This window comes from Miniopterus natalensis, chromosome 10 (genome assembly GCF_054644295.1).
Source record: "Miniopterus natalensis isolate mMinNat1 chromosome 10, mMinNat1.hap1, whole genome shotgun sequence".
Lineage (NCBI taxonomy): Eukaryota > Metazoa > Chordata > Mammalia > Chiroptera > Miniopteridae > Miniopterus > Miniopterus natalensis.
Window position 1 is genome coordinate 26,099,290 of NC_142090.1, and position 17,523 is coordinate 26,116,812.

The 17,523-nt window shown below is 39.1% G+C and overlaps 1 protein-coding gene across 1 annotated transcript in view; it reads right to left on the reverse strand.

Moving 5' to 3' along the window:
- The window catches only part of CFTR (CF transmembrane conductance regulator), a 224,194-nt gene that overhangs the window by 28,981 nt on the left and 177,690 nt on the right, over positions 1-17,523 (reverse strand). Inside the window, 1 exon segment of the mRNA XM_016196929.2 lies at positions 8,906-9,061. Coding sequence (XP_016052415.2) covers positions 8,906-9,061 — 156 coding nt within the window.

Here is a 17,523-nt window from a genome sequence, read left to right on the forward strand (position 1 = left end):
TTCATTTCCATTTGAATGGAAAAACTTTCTTTTCTGTCCCTTCACTCTCATACTGTGTGAGTCTTTTGTTCTGAGGTGGGTTTCTTATAGACAGCATATATTTGAGCCATGTTTTCTAATTCATTCAGCTACCTTATGACGTTTGATTGGAGTATTTAATTCATTTACATTTAAGAGTATTATTGATAGGTACTTATTTATTGCCATTTTAATTCTTTATGCCCATATTTCTCTCTCTATTTCTTATTATTATAGCAGCCCCTTTAACATTTCTTGCAGTGCTAGTTTGGTGGTGATAAATTCCTTTAGCCTTTTTTTGTCTGGGAAGCTTTTATTTCACCATCTATTTTGAATGATAACCTTGCTGGATAGAGTAGTCTTGGTTTCAGATCCTTGTTTTTCCTTACCTTGAATACTTCATGCTATTCCCTTCCAGTTTGTAGTCTCTGATGAGAAATCAGCTGACAGCCTTATGGGAGCTCCTTTGTAGGTAACAGATTGCTTTTCTCTTGCTGCCTTTAAGATTCTTTCTTTGTCTTTGATTTTTGGTATTTTAATTATGATGTGTATGGGCATGTAGTTCTTTGGGTTCTTCTTGCTTGGGACACTCTGTGCCTCCTGAACTTGTATGACTTTGTCCTTTACCAGGTTAGGAAAGTTTTCTGCCATTAGTTCTTTAAACAGGTTCTCTATCTCTTGCTCACTTTCTTCACCTTCTGGTACAACTATGATGTAAAGATTGTTACGTTTCAGATTGTCCCACAGCTCCCTTAAACTGTCCTCCTGTTTTCTAATTGTTTTTTTCCTTTTGGTTCTCTGATTGAGTGATTTTTTTCTACCCTGTCTTCTATTTCACTGATCTGATTCTCAGCCTCCTGTAACCTGCTGTTTATTCCTTCCAATGTATTTTTTACTTTTGCTATGTTATTCTTAATTTCCTTCATAGTTTCCATACTTTTTCTCATGCTGTTAAGCATTCTTACAATCATTATTCTGAACTCTGTATCTGATAGGGTTGCTTATCTCCATTTCATTTATCTCTTTTTTTAGAGAATTCTCTTGTTCTTTCATTTGGAGCTTGTGTTTTTGTCTCCCCTTTTTTAAAAAGCTACCTGTTTGGGTTTGTTTTTATGTATTTGGTAAACCTGCTAGGACTCCCAGTCTTTCTGGATGGTCTCTGGTGCAGGACAGTGTCAGACACTGTTTGTGATTGGCCTTGAGTACCCTGTTTAGACCTCTCAGTTATCTACAGCTTGTGGCTCTGTCTGCTGGGTCTGGGTACATTTAGAAAGGACCAAGATGTGCACCAAGATCTAATGTTTCTAGCCCCACATCCAGAAACAGATCAAGCAAATACTCAAATCATCCAGAGATCTACCTTTACCTTCAGGCTGATTGTTAGTCTCTTAATGAGCCTCGGGCTGTAGACCACAGCAAGGCATAAACTTCACAGGAGGGGGCAAGAGGTTTTCCAGCAGGGTGGGGCAATTGCCTCACCTCCAAGACATAAGCTGCATGGATAGTAAAGGTATGCCTGAGAAAGATGTCCTCTGCACTTGGGGGGATGACTCAGAACAGGAATCCAAGCTCTATACCCAGAGCCCTCAACCGTGGATTCTCCTCACACAGCTTCAGTCCACTCTGCCCTCCCTCTGCTGGAGCCCAAGGTGAGTAGCTGCATATGAAATTTTGTGTGGTGGCTCTTTAAGAGGGTGCCTGCATTTCCACGTGCCTCTTCCTGGCCAACAGAAGCCCTGTTGCTTTTCACAGCCAGATGTTATGTGTATACCTTTCTCAGTTCTGGTTCTCTGGGCTGGAGAGCCCAGCTTGGGGTTTAGACCCTGAAGTCCTCAGTGGGAACCCCTCCACAGCTGAGATATCCCTCCAGACCTTCAGCTGGTGCCTGTGGGAGCCCAGGCAGTCCTCTCGTGCCTCTGCACTTCCTACCAGTTTCTGTGCAGTCTCCACTTTAGGTCCTGGGTTATGAGGGTGCTCTCCAGCTAGTCTTCAGTTGATTAGTCAGGATGGTTTTTCCATAATTTAGTTGTAATTCTAGTTTGGTCCTGGGAGAGTGTCAGTGTAACTTCTACTTAATCCCCCACCATCTTGGAATCTCCTTAGTTCTGTTTTCTAAACTGTGTGAAGTTTCCACAAATTTATCTCTAAAGCTGAGAGGTCTTTGGAGGTCCCTTACACCCTTTTCCCTGACTTACAAATGAAATAGCCAAGACCCTGAGAAGTTAAGTGGCTTGGCCAAGGTGACACAGCCAGACTGATTGTACAGCAAAAAATATACCTGAAATTATAAATCACAATGATCTTCTATCTACCTTTTAAGAAGCTATTTACCGATAGAAAAATTAAGATATGCAAATATTTGATATTTATTTAATGTCATGTATATATGGTATAAAGAACAATTCTTGGGACTCAAGGAGAAAAATAAAGAGAGCACCATTGTTCATTGCCTGACTGATCTCCTTCCTGAAGCTGACTCTTCAGCTCAGTGGAGTGCTCAAAGTTGTAAATATATCACTGCAATAGACAGTATGCTTTAGCCTTGTATATCAAGTGAAAAACAAAAAAGCAATTTGAATGATGTGATAACTGAACATAGAATAAATAAATTAAATGAGACAGAGAAATGACTCCTATCCTTAAAGATATAGTGCTCTTTTTGAAAAAGATTTTTGATTGATTTTTAGAGAGAGGGAGACATTGAGGTAAGAGTGAAATGTCAATTGGCTGTCTCTTGCATGCCCCATACCAGGGATAAAGCTTGCAACCTGGGCATGTGCCCTGACTGGGAATAGAACTGGCAGCCTTTCAGTGTATGGGACGATACCCAACCAATGAGCCACACTGGCCAGGGCAAGGATATAGTGCTTTTTTGTTTTGGCTCAGAATATATACAGGGTGGGACAAAAGTAGGCTTACAGTTGTGAGTATGCAAAACACAGAGCTTATTCTTGTATTATTATTTATTATTACATTATTTTCCACACGAAGTTATAAACACACATACATATATGTATAATATTAATATGTATATATATTTATATCATGTTTAGTTCTTTTAAAATGTTGCCCAAATGCTTGTAAGTATCACAGTGACTAAAATTTTATAAGTTGAATCTGTGAAATAGAAATCCATCCAATTTGAACAAATCAAGAATGTGAGATTGAATTATAGAATTTAAAAAATAAATGTTGCTTTGCTTTTATGAACATCCATTAACAAGAAGAGTGAATAAATTATTTGTTAGTAAAAAATGTTTAATATTTATAGCAAATAGACAATAATTTCATAAGGTTAATATATATACAATTTATTTGTATGTAAATGATTACATTTAAGATGTTCAAATTATTGCTTCCTGTAAAGTCATTTAATGCTTTAAAACCTGTTACAAACAACTTTTTAGCGTATACTTTTTCAGAGACAGTATAAATAATATTTTCTTGGTCTGACCAAATTATCAAAGACATCAAATTTTTAGGCTTAGAAGTATTAAGATAATCTTAGTTATATGGCATTAATAACAATACTAGGTGTTTTTTTCTTCTCCCTTGAATTTGGGACTCCAATCCCATTGTCCTCCTCATTAATTTTACTACAGTTTAGCTGGAGAGTTTCTTAGCCCATTTCCCTGCTCCTGATTCTGCCTCTCTGAAGTCCATCATCCACACTCTGCCAGCAGCAGCATACCCTTCTAACACCCTTTCACCATCTCTTCCTAGCTCAAAAGAGTCAACCCATTCCTTATCTGTCAAGTCTTTCCCTTATTCTCCAAATACTCTGTAACACATGGCTTCCTCTGCCTTTTGATCCCCAACTTTTTCTAATTCGTATCTCTGTATTTGTTCATAATGTCTCTGCTGGGATCCTGGAATATCTTCTCTATAACTCCCTGCCCTAAACCTTTCTAAAACCTATAAGCTTTGTGGCCCACCTTAATTATCACCTTCTCTGTGAAACCATCCATACGTATTTGTTAATTCCTACAGCATATACCTCCCATTCAATACAAAGATGAAGAGAACATGACCCCATGTCCTTAAGGAACTACATATGATAACATCACCACAACCCAGTGTATTGTATTTACTACATACCAGGGAGTAGATTATTTTACTTTTTTATTTCTAATCCTCACCCAAGGATATTTTTTCCATTGCTTTTCAGAAAGTGGAAGGGAAAGAGAGCTAGAGAGAGAAACATTGATGTGAGAAAGATACATGGATTGGTTGCCCCTCCCATGCACCTCAACAGGGGCCAAGAATCGAGCTTGCAACTGAGGTATGTGACCTTGGCTTGAATCGAACCTGGGACCCTTCAGTCTGCGAACCGATACTCTAACCACTGAGCCAAACCAGCTAGTGCATATTTTACTTATCATTTTACTTATTTAATCCTCACAAAAATCCAATGAAGAAGTTACTACCAGTATACTCATTTTATAGACAAAGAAACTGAGGCTCAGAGAAATGAAATAACTTGTCAAAGATTACACAGCTAGTAAAGTTCAGATAATAATAGAACCACAGTCTCTTGTAAAAGAGATCAAACATTTAGTGACTAACCACAAAACAATGTATATTGAATTCTTACTATGCAAGCTATTGTGTCATGTGCTATATTAAAAGATAGAATAATTAGTAAGGTAAAAAATCTGTTTTATTTAGCATTTCTGCCAGTCTTTTCTGATTGGTGATAATTTTGTGCTTAAATACTGCTTCCTAAACTAAAATGTCTGCAAAGTGTTTACAATACTGAGTGAAAATTAAACAAATACGCAGATAATCCTAATACAAGACATAGAGAAGTGCCAGGAGAGACCCATAGACACAGTTCTAGATCCCATCTGGAACTGACATATGGGACTGGAGACTTGGAGTTAGATTCAGGCTTAATGGGGGGAAGAAAGTGAGTTAGAAAAGATGACCTGACAGAGTTTAATATTTGTGATGGCAAAATGACTATGGTGAAGAAAGATTGCCTCAGACAGAGGAGGTGCATGAACAGAGGAAATGAGAGAGAAAAGTCAAGTATCTTTCATGGAAAGGCAAATCCAGATGGAATGAAACATAAAAGTGCCTAGGTATGAAGAGTGGTGGACCTGTCTGGAAAGGCTGGGTTGAGACCTGTCAGGAACCTAACCACAAATGGAAGAATTTGGACCTATTCAGTGAGGGGAGAAGTTCCCTAAAAGGCAAATCACACAACTGGACTGTTGCTTTAAAAAGCTTAATTTGTGTGCAACTTATGATGGAGAAATGCAAACAAGATGAGAAAAACACAGCAGTGAAAGCAAAAAAGAAGGAAGGATACAGTAACGTGGAGGGGCTGGATTCTCTCTCATAATTGCTCATAGCACTCCCTGACTAGCCCGTGTCTTGACCCACGACTATATTTAATTACCTATGTTTAATTTATCATTTTTGTTTCTTCCTTTGATCCCTGACTTATGGCAATGAATATACTTTTGAGCTTCTGACTGGAGGTTCATAGGTTGAATTAGGAGCTCAATACCACTAATATAACTATTGAGTCTATAGTACTTACTACACTTTAAGCATGTAGAAGGAGTTTAATAACTATTAAATTGTGAATTATTGTTAAACTGAATGAGAACTGCTGGGCTCCCAACTTCATTTTTCAGATCTATAGATACATGTTTTGGTCCTAACTAATATCCCTCACAACAAAAGAGTTCCAACTTTGTAGTGCAAGTCATGTGTAGGCATGGATTAGTTTCGGAGCAAAGTCTCATTGCAAAAAGAGGCCTGTCATTCCTTCAGAATAACTTTGCAGCCTTTCAAACTTGTAATTGAAGCTTTGAAAGTACATTTTAAAATTATTTTTCTGTTTTCCATGAATTAAGTGCTTAACAAGGCTTAAGGCTAATGAACAATTTTAAGTCTCAGTGTTCAAATAATTGCTTTAGTCCATTGGGCTCTGACTCTAGGCTTCACTGTCACCTCTCCATGCCCTCAGAGCCCACAGGTAAAGTAGAACAAATTAAAGAAGGTTCCACCTTGAAATGTACACAATACCGTTTCCTGGGCTGGTGCATTCTCTAAGATTACTTTCTAGCTACAGGAGGGAAGAACAGAAATAAAACAAAACACAATTGCAAGAACTTGCCAAAACTAATGACATCTTGTGATTCTACAGCTGGTATCTCAGAATGACTGAAGGAAAGGGAAAGTTTCTTTTTCAAAATTCCTGTTTCATATGTCTGAAAACAAGTGACTAATTGACCCAGAGATCTCTGATGTTTCAGTGTCAGAGATCTTGGAGGGGAAGTATGCTCTTGCAAGTTCAGAAAGATGAAAAGAAGAAAAAGACAGAAAAGCAAAAAAAAAGGTTCTTGTAGAATTTTAAATTCCTTCTTTTTGTTTTTTAAGGTCAAACTCTAGGAAAGGAAAAAAAATACATAATTTGAACTTTCAGTAAAAGTATCTCTTGGTTTGGATGTTTAAAAGGTATGAAGAGTTTGCCCTCTTTCTCTCTTTCTTGGGTATTCACTTCATGTTCTCAAGATGTCAGTGCAGAAGAATCAGTACATTCTGTCTATAGACATCTTTGTGACATTCAGAGACAGTCCCAGAAACCAGAATCATAAACATGTACAATCAGAAGCATTTCCACTAACATAATCACACATTTTAAAAGGCATATCTCAAAGTATTTCTTGTTTAGTTTATAAAAAGCTTGAAGGCATAGAAGAGAGAAAATGAAATAAAGGCCAGTTTGGAAAATCCACTTTGGCAGAAAGTGAAGATAAAGAATTTTCATAACTCTGGCCTACTCGATTTTCCTCCAGGTCTTGCATATTTAGGTTCCCAAATAGAACACATGATAAAACAAAACCCTCTCTATCACATGGCAGATAAACAAAAGGATTCCCAGAGAAACTGGAATTATTTTTTAGAACTTTGCTTATTCTAATGGGCAGGTTTTTGTGAGTAAGAACAACAAGGAAACAAAAGCTTCATTTTTTAGTTAAAAATAGAATCAGAAAACTTAGTGTCAACTGAACAGCAACTCTTCTCAGGCAACCAAATTCTACTCTCTGTTTGACATTTTCATTTTGCCTAATGCTATCACCTTGGGATACATGTATTCCCACTGTTTCTCTTTAGACCATCTGACAATTCCTTTTCTCTTTCTGAAGAAACAATATTGTTTTTCAAAGTACAACCAGGATTAAGCTTCTGGCAACATGGCAAAGTCTAGACAAATGAAATAAAAGCACCATTCTAGTAGTTACAATATTTAGGGCCTCATTAGTTGAAAAGAGCAAATGTTACACAAAGGTAACCTATCAAAAAATACAAGCTTTTTTCTTAGAGTAGATTTATAATGGACCTACTGGGAGATGTTCCTAGCATTTAAATTTTGTGTTAAAAGTAGATAATTGTGAGTACCATGGTAGTGGAATAGATTCAGTGCCCATTAATACAAAGAGGGCAAAGTGATCATTGAAACAGTGCTCCATAGAGATGAGAGCAAATACCAGAAGATATGTAGCACATGCCTCTCAGACTTGCTCACATTAAATACATTCATTGGTTTCCATTTGGATCATTTTAAAATGGAACTGTTGCTGTTTTCCTCATATATATAAGAAGTCCTCTTGTATAATAAAACAGAATGATACTAAGCCAGTGAGGCTAGAGATACTTTGTGACCAAATCAGAGAGTGATATTAAAAAAATGTGAAGGGATTAGCCAAAAACCTTATATACTTAACACATAGACACTGACAGCAGTGTGGTGATAGCCAGAGGGAAAGAGGGTTGGGGGATAAGTGGAAGTGGGCAGAGGCAAGGGAAATGGGGACCGAAAGAGACTTTGCTTGGGTGATGGGCTCATGATGCAGTGTGCAGATGATGTTTTGAGTTGTATGCTGAAACCTTTTGTGAAACAATGCCACTCCAATAAATTCAATTTAAAAAAAAATGCTCACAACCCAGAGGCTCATGTAGGCAGAGCCAGCACCAGGCAAAAAGCTTAGTTCCTGCCCTGGCTGTTTTGGCTCAGTGGTTAGAGCGTCCACCCATGGACTGAAAGGTCCTAGGTTCGATAACGACCAAGGGCACATACCTTGGTTGCAGACTCATCCCTGGCCCCGGTCAGGGCGAGGGAGGCAACCAATGGATACGTCAATGTTTCTCTCTTTCTCTCTGCCACTCTCTCTGAAAAGCAATGGAAAAAATATTGTCGGGTGATAAGCTTAGTTCCTGAATCTCAGCTTCTCTTAGAGCAGTTTCTCCCCACACCCATCCCATCACTGTCTTCTGCCCCCTCCTCCCCTTTCTCTCAGAAAAAAATAATAAATAAATAAATAAATAAATAAATAAATAAATAAATACACCTTTCTCTCTCTCTCTCTCTTTTTTTTTTTTTTTTTAAAGCTACAGATTAATCTGACATGGTTTATTCTTATCCAAAGTACAAAAAAACCCAATCATTACACTTTTTATTTTCAATTCCACTACCTCATGATTCCAAGTGTTTTTTCTTTTTATTTCAGCAGCATCTTTTATATCTTACAAAGTATTTCTCAACCTGCTGGGATTGCTAACTTGGAACTCAGACCACTGAAGCAGGACAAAAAATCTGACAAAAACAAAAGCCCCATGCTCTCACTACAGATTGTGTCTCCTGGGACAGACTATCAAAACTATTAGTATTTCAATAACTGGGTATCAGAGAATTCTGAATTTTTAGAGACAGTTTTTCTCCTAATGAAAAGATAGCATTGCACAAAATGGACAGAAATATATAATGAATATATTTTGCAGGGAAATGTGAATTTCTTGAATACAAGCATCAAATAATGAAAAAATTATATGTAGTTATTTTTTCTCCCTAGTTAAGTCTTTTCCGGCTTACCTGTGGTATAACTCCAAAGGCTTTTCTCCACTCTTGCAAAGTTATTGAATCCCAAGACACACCATCTATTTGAATTTCTCCTTCGGTGTTCAACAGTCTCAAAAAAGCTGATAACAAAGTGCTCTTCCCTGATCCAGTTCTTCCCAAGAGGCCCACCTAGAATATAAGTGATGGCATTATTCTTGTGACATACAGGTACACTACCATAATAGTAATCTGGTATTATACTTCAATAAAAAAAACATAGGAACTGCTTTATATGTGTTTTTTTAAATATATCTTTATTGATTTCAGAGAGGAAGGGAGAGTGAGAGAGAGATAGAAACATCGATCATGAGAGTCATTCATCCGCTGCCTCCTGCACACCCCCGGCTGGGGATGGAGCCAGCAACCCGGGCATGTGCCCTGACCGGGAATTGAACCCCAATCTCCTGGATCCTAGGTCGATGCTCAACCACCGAGCCTCACCCGGTTGGGCAGAATGGTTTATTTTTAAATCACCACTGGGGGAGGATTTTTACTTATTTATTCGAACCTTTTTTGTACTCCCAATTCTGACTGATATTTATCTGGAACTAAATACAGAAACTGGCCATAAGGAATTGGACCCCATAGGCTGGCTTCACTTATCCCTGACCTTCAGTAATAGCAAAAAGGTTGAAAATGCCCATTTTCCATGAAGGAGAAGCAAAGATACAGTGTCTGAATGCACATCATTTCTAAGGGTGGGCTCAAGCCACACGCACAGACCTATAGTCTGATCTAGTTACAAACATAAATACAAGCTTGAAAATTCATGAATATGAAATAGTCCCCATACTTAGATACTGTCCTTTATACATAAGCAAGCATCAAGTTTAGGCCTGACAATAAGACTAAGTTCAGTGAGCTACACATTCCCAGAGAAGGCAGGTTGGACAGTTGTCAAATCAAATTCTTACATCCATACTGACTGACAAGAAGATAATTTTTGGAAGCAAAATCATATTAAAGAAAAGCAAAAACTATTTTTGTTACCTAAGGACCGTAAGAGTATAGTATGGAAGTGAGAACGCCATGCACAGCAAGGGGAGAGCAGGAGCTACAGGAGACTTACAGAGAGCCCACCTCTGTGTTCTGATGTCAGCTCAGACCCAGCACTTGGAGGAATGTGTTTTGAGTGAGATCAAACATTCCTACAGTTATTTAATGAGTAAACAGCCCAACATTTAGTGGCACTGATTAAATGTTCATTTCCTTCCCCTTAACATTAACCTGTGTTTTTGTTTTGTTTCGTTTTTTATCATTTAGCCATTTTTACAGTAGAACTGAGCAAATGGTCTTTTAGAGTAGTGATTTTCACATTACCTGTGGTAAAGGACAGTTATATTTTGTTTTGTTTTTTAGTTTCTAATCCATGGCAAATCAGTACTTTAAAAATCAGATAATAAAAGTGAATTTCTAAGTGCTTATTCTTAATTTTTATACTTATTACAGAAGAGTAACAGTTTGTAAACCAGAATGAGTTCACAGACACAATAAATGCTCTAGAGCATACAACAATCTTTAATAATAATAACAACTTATAAATCACTTACTAGGAACCTGGTAATAAACTAGGCCTTTGGGATAAACTGGTAAACAGTAATGACACAATTGTCTTTCTTTCATAAGAGCTCTATATTGAGGCTTTAAAAAATGTATGGCCTGGCCGGCCATGGCTCAGCAGTTGAGCATCCACCTAGGATCCAGGAGATGGAGGTTCGACTCCCAGTTGGGGCACATGCCCGGGCTGCAGGCTTGATCCCCAATCGGAGCGTGCAGGAGGCAGCCGATCAATGACAACTCTCTCATCATTGATGTTTCTGTCTCTCTCTCCTTGTCCTTTCCTTGCTCTGAAATCAATAAAGACATATTAAAAAAAAGAAAAGTATGTTCTCCATTTTGATGGCTGCCAGATGGAAGGGGTATTGGGGGATGGGTAAAAAAGGTGAAGGGATTAAGAAGTACAAATTGGTAGTTACAGAACAGTCACAGGGATGTAAAGTACAGCATAGGGAATATAGTCAATAATATCTAATAACTATGTATGGTATCAGATGAGTACTAGATTTATCAGGGTAATTACTTAGTAAGTTGTATAATGTCTAATTGCTAGGTTATACAACTGAAGCTGATTTAATGTTATATGTCAACTGCAATTGAAAAATAAAAAGTTTAAAGTTAAAAAATGTTCGTTCTTTGAGATAACTGCGAAAATCCGATAAATCAAATGCTATACACAAAACTCCTTTGAGGTTCTTCATACAACTAATCACAATCAGTAATTATTTATTCTTTTCTTGACTATTGCTTGTGTTAGCCCCAAGAATATAAATTCTTCAAGGGCACAGTAATCTGTCTTATTTCCCCTTGAATTCTCAGCACCTGGCACAATAGTTGGCCCATATAAACTGCTCAATATATACTTCTTTGGATTGACTGAGGGGCAGCCAGATAAAAGGATGAATGGATAGATGGGTAGAGGATGGATGGATGGATGGATGGATGGATGGATGGATGGGAAAAAGAGAAGAAGGGAGGGAAGTAGAGATGGAGGGAAGGAGGGAAGGAAAGGCAGATGAATGAATAAACTTATTTAGTTGATCTAACAAACAAATGGATTTGGGTAATTTGGTCAATTTCTAGGTCAATGGTTAATTTAAAAATCTTATGAAATTTCATGTGCAACTTCCATTTCTGAATCAGTCCATGTTGTACAAGCCCATTCACTATATGTCATGATTATTTGAACACAACAGTGAAGCTTTGTATAAGCAATCTGAATATGCCTTGTATAGGTGAGGTATGGAGGAAGAGAAGAAAAATTCAATAGGAGGAAGTAATTTTCTCTAAAGTCATATCCTAAGAATTTTTGATAAAAAGTGCCTTGAGGTCCAGGCCCCAAATCATTGGTCAGGATTTTAATGACTAGGATAAATGACATGTTCCCTTTCCTTAAAAAGAAAATACTAATTTTTAGAGAATTCAGTATTTATGTTGGGATGACACTAGATTCATAGGCAATTTATTAATCTTTTGTTTAGCTTTAAAATTTTTAGCTATTGCTCTGATTCCTTATATTATTGAACTGTTGGTATTGCAGTATGTTTAACATGTTTTTCATTCAACACCAAGGAATCTTACTGGTGTGTACCTAACAAAGTCTTCTTGTTATTTATATAATTGGCACTTACTAATTTTTTTCCGGGATCTGTTTTGCCAGGCTTATCAGTGACCTGTTGAATAAGCCACAGCACTTCCCGCAAATAAGCTTTTAAGATCTATGCTAATTTCAAGTCAGTGTTTTCTCGTAACTTCAATGCACCTCCTCCCTGAGAATTTTGGATCAAGATAAATCAAACTATTATGTGGAGAGTTAAACAGTGTTAGGTTTGGTGCTAGTTGTAATTGCATTGTACCGTGAATAGAACAGTCTCAGTACCTTCTTTTTAGAGTAACTGAGTCACCATTTTAACACTGCAACAGATTGTTGTAGTTATTTTTCATCTCCTAGTGGTCTTCAGAAATGAAGATGCCAAATCAAATAAAATTTCAATCCCCAAATGATAATAACTGCACCTTATATATCTTGACATATCTGTTTAATAATAAAACACAATCCTTAATATAATAAGTTCTTGAGAATATGCTCTTCATAAACTCAATATTATAAGCTACCAAGTGATTCAGCTATTATTTCACAATTGTTTTAAAAAATGTGTTTTTATTAATTGTTAGAGAGAGGAAGGGAGAGGGGGTAGGGGAGAGAGAAACATCAATATGAGAGAGAAACATCAATCAGTTTCCTCTAGTACTCATCCTGACCGGGGACTGAACCCATAACCTAGACATGTGCCATGACCAGAAATCTAACCAGTGACCTTTTGGTGCACAGGACTATGCTCAATTGAGCCACACTGGCCAGTACTCACAGCAATTTTTATCAAGATAGATGCCATGTATATAAAAAATTAAATAAGCATCTAGGTGCTTGTGCTGCTATTATCTGAACCTTTCATATTGCTTTGTTTCTGGCATCTCAGTATTTTGAAGTGACTACAAATAGAGAAGGTAGGTAAGCTCACCCGAAAGAATAGATCTTGAAGTACTATTAAATATTTATGTAATAAGATGACCGTCTAGTACTGTGATATATACAATATGCCATTTGAGGCATTTTGATAAGTTCAGGTTTATCATGAAAGACTGGGCTCCAAGTTAAAATCTGTCTGTATTTTAAGAGGAAAAAGAAAAGGAAAAAAAGAAGAGAGATTCTAGTTGAGGGAAGATGATATGGATATTAAAATTTAGCGAAAAACCCCCAAACAAACAAAAACTATTTGAGATTGAAAAGAAAAATAGATTTTTTAAAGTAAAAGTTGTAAAATATTTGCTACATTTCTTATATATTGAAAATAAAATTTAGATTCCAAGATGTCTGCAGAGTAGGTAGAAGCTACACTCCATGCTCCCAGGGCAAAATCAGATTTACAGCTAAATTATAGAGCAACCAACCTGAATAAATAACCAAATGAAGGCTAGCTGAACTGAAGTATTAGTAACCAAGGATTTACAGAAGAGGCCACAAAGAGACTGGTAAGAATGGCAGAAAAACAGAAAGGGCTAGACCCTACACCTACATGCAGTGCCTGGGAAGCTGGAGAAACATCTCAGCTGAAAAATTCCCTCCCCCCAGGAGTGAGGGGTCTCAACCCCATGCAGGGATTCCCAACCCAGAGCAACAGAGATGGGAAGAGAGCCCACATAGCATCTGGTGGTGAAAAATTAGTGGGGACTCAATCTTGAAGGGAGTATGCTAAAGATCCAGATGTCACCTTCTGAGGGCCAAGCACTCTTACTGTACCAGCACCAGCCTAAGAAGTGCACTGCCCGGTCTTCCAGGTACTGGCAAAAACATCCTGCTGTGCTCGAGTCCTATAGAGGAGTCTGCTGGCTGCACTCAGCAGGGAACTTTGAGGTGCTCTTTTTCTAAAGAAGCTCTTGGTGGAGACTCAGAGAGTGACTGAATGGTATAGCTTTGGAAAAGAGACCATTCTTCCCCACCTCAAGTGCACAGCCAGTGCCTTGCCTCCACCTGTTGAATCATTGGGCTTACCATTCCACTCTGTGGTTCTGCCCTGCTGAATTCACTCACACAGAAGGAGCAGACTGCTATACAGAGCTGGGACTTTCAGAGTGCCTCCCAGGGAAGTTTTTATCTGGGAATCAGATGGGTGGGTGCTGGGTTGTGTGGCTACATTGCAGGGTGGAGGAGAACCATAGAATGTGGGGGTTGGAGTCACTCCTATCTCCCCTGAGAGCTCAAACCTGGCTATCACAGAAAAGGGAAAAAGTGCTCACCTCTTTCCTACAGACTTGCCAGCACCACCCCAAATGGGAGACTGTTTGGACTCGCTCTCCCAAGTCCTGGTGACCCTGACCGGCTTAGTTCAGTTCCACGTTGGAAATGGTGTGCTGCTCAGAGCTGAGACATTTGCAGTGTGTCTCCCTCAGAGGATACTGTCTAGGACCAGGATGAAATGCTTGGTGACTCCTGTGGGTTCCACCAGCACCTCCTCCCATGAGAGACTCTTTTGATCTGTCCTTCTGAGACTAGGTGGCTCTGACCTATTGAGTTTTCTCCTGCAGAGAGGATGACTGGCCACACTCAACTTGAACCTGCAGCACGCTCCTCCTGGAGGAGCTAGAGTGTGAGACTCTAGCGTAGGGGCAACTTTCCCCCTCACTGAATGCCTGACCATGTACCATGTAGCCCCCAAGTAGGAAACTCACTAGCCCCATCCCCATTAGCCTCACCCTACCAAGCTCCTGAACTGTGCAAGGGTCTGTGCATTGAGCCAGTCTGGGCCCACACTACAGTCTTTCTTCAGAAGGTTCTGGAGGACGACCAGGTAACCTTTGGGAGAGGGTAAGTAGCTGACAGGTACAGGCAAATCTCAGCGAGCCTTGGACCTTTTATAGATTTGCTTCCAGCTCTAAGTTTTATGAGGTTAAATCCTTCTACACGGTTGGCTCCTCCCACACATACCCTGGCTCAGTAGACACAGCCATAAACAGTGAATAGTGTAGTAGTTCCAGACAGGTAGCCCAAGGACAATTACACCCATCTGACATTGAACTATAACTGAATTCACTTAAGTGAACCCAAAACCAACACAACCAGTGGTGGGCTTCAGACCACATCAGAGTTTGGCACAACTAGCCACACAAATGGCACACCCAAAGGGGGATTCCCACAGGCACCAGCCCCTGAACAGTGACTCATTCACTGTGATCAAGGTTTACCCTTAGAGTCAACCAGCCTGAAGGTTTAACTCCAACCACAAAAAGGCCAACAGAATTCAAGACACAACTACAATAGGAGGGTGCACATAACCTACAAGAAACATTCCTAGAGCACCAAGCTCAGGTGATCTGGAAGATTATACCACTGAGATCAACAAGATACCTACATCATAAAGTGATCACCACAAGTTTGGGAGTCATAGAAGATTTACTTAATATACAGAGACACAATAAGGAGACAAAGAAACATGTCTCAAATGAAAGAACTGGAGAAGTTCCCCCAAAAAGAATAAAATGAAATGGAAGAACCAAGATACCAGATACAGAGTTTAAAACAATGGTTATAAAGATGCTCAAAAGATCTTGGGGGAAGAATGGATGATCTCAGTGAAAACTTAAATAAAAAGATAATAAGAATTAAAAATGACATAGAGATATACAAAGTGGAATTAAAGATGGCTGCAGAATGAGTGGAAACTACACTGACACTCTCCCAGGACCAAACTGGAATTACAACTAAATTATAGAAAAACCATCCTGAATAACCAACTGCAACTGAAGATGAGCTGAAGAGCACCCTCATAACCAAGGACCTAAAGTGGAGACCACACAGAGTCTGGTAGGAAGTGTGGAGGCACAAGAAGGCTGGCTAGGCTCCCACAGGCAGCAGCTGAAGGCCCAGAGGTATATCTCAGCTGTGGGGGGTTCCCACTGAAGACTCTGGGGCCTAAACCCCAGGCTGGGCTTCCCAGCCAAGAGTACAACTGAGAAAGGTGCCCACATAACATCTGGTTGTGAAAAGCAGGTGGGTTTCTTTCTGTAAGGAAGAGGTGGCTGGAAATGAAGGCACCCTCTTAAAGAGCCAATACAAAAAGTTTCATGAGAAGCCAATCACCTTGGGCTAGAGCATAGGGAGGGCAGAGTGGACTGGAGCTGTGTGAGGGGAACCTAGGGTTGTAGGCTCTGGAGAAAGAGCTCAGAGGGTACCCCTCTGAATTACTGTACTGAGTCATTCCCCCATACTGAAGAGGACTTTTTTCACAGGCAGACATTGACCTTCCAAGCAGCTTTTGCCTGAGGGAGAAGAAATAACCTCACCCTGTTAGAAAACCTCTAGCCCTACCCTGTGCAGTTTCTACAGCCTGAGGCTCTTTACCAGAACCAGATTAATCAGCCTGTAGGCAGAGGCATAACTCAGAGTGCTTTAAGTCTTTGCTTGATCTGCCTCTGGACCTGGCAATTGAACAACAGACTTTGGTGTGCATCTCAGTCCTGTCCAAACACACCCTGCCCCAACAGAGGGGAACTAAAGCTGAGGGTTGTTGATAGCTCCAAAAAGGGTACTCAAGGCCAGTCACAAACAGCCTCTGATATTGGCCTGCACCAGAGACTTCCAAAAAGACTGAGAGTCCTAGGAGGCCCACCTAATACATAAAAACAAACCCAAACAGGCAGCTGAAATGGGAAGACAAAAAAAACAAGCTCCAAATGAAAGAACAAGAGAAGTCTCCAGAAAAAGAGCTAAATAAAATGGAGATAAGCAATCTATCAAATATAGAGTTCAGAATACTGATTGTAAGGGTGCTCAATAGTATGAAAAAAGATATGGAAACTATGAAGGAAATTAAGAATGACATAGCAGAAATAAAGAATACATTAGAAAGAATAAACAGCAGACTAGAGGAAGCTGAGGATCAGATCAGTGAAATAGAAGACAGGGTAGAAAAAAAATCACTCAATCAGAGATCAAAAAAGAGAGAACAATTCAAAAACAGGAGGACTGTCTAAGGGAGTTGTGGGACAACATGAAATGTTACAATATTCACTTCATAGGATTGCCAGAGGAGGTCGAAAGTAAGCAAGAGTTAGAGAACCTGTTTGAAGAAATAATGGCAGAAAACTTCCCTAACCTGTCAAGAACAAAGTCACACAAGTTCAGGAGGCACAGAGGCTCTCAAGCAAGAAGAATCCAAAGAGGCCCATGCCCAGACACATCATAATTAAAATGCCAAGAATTCAAGACAAAGAGAATCTTAAAGGCAGCAAGAGAAAAGCAACCTGTTACCTACAAAGGAGCTCCCATTAGGCTGTCCACTGATTTCTCATCAGAAACTCCACAGGTCAGAAGGGAATAGCACGAAGTATTCAAGGTAATGAAAAACAAGGATCTGAAACCAAAACTAGTCTATCCAGAAAGGCTATCATTCAAAATAGATGGTGAAATAAAGAGCTTCCCAGACAAAAAAGGCTAAAAGAGTTTATCACCAGACCAGCACTGCAATTAGAAGTAG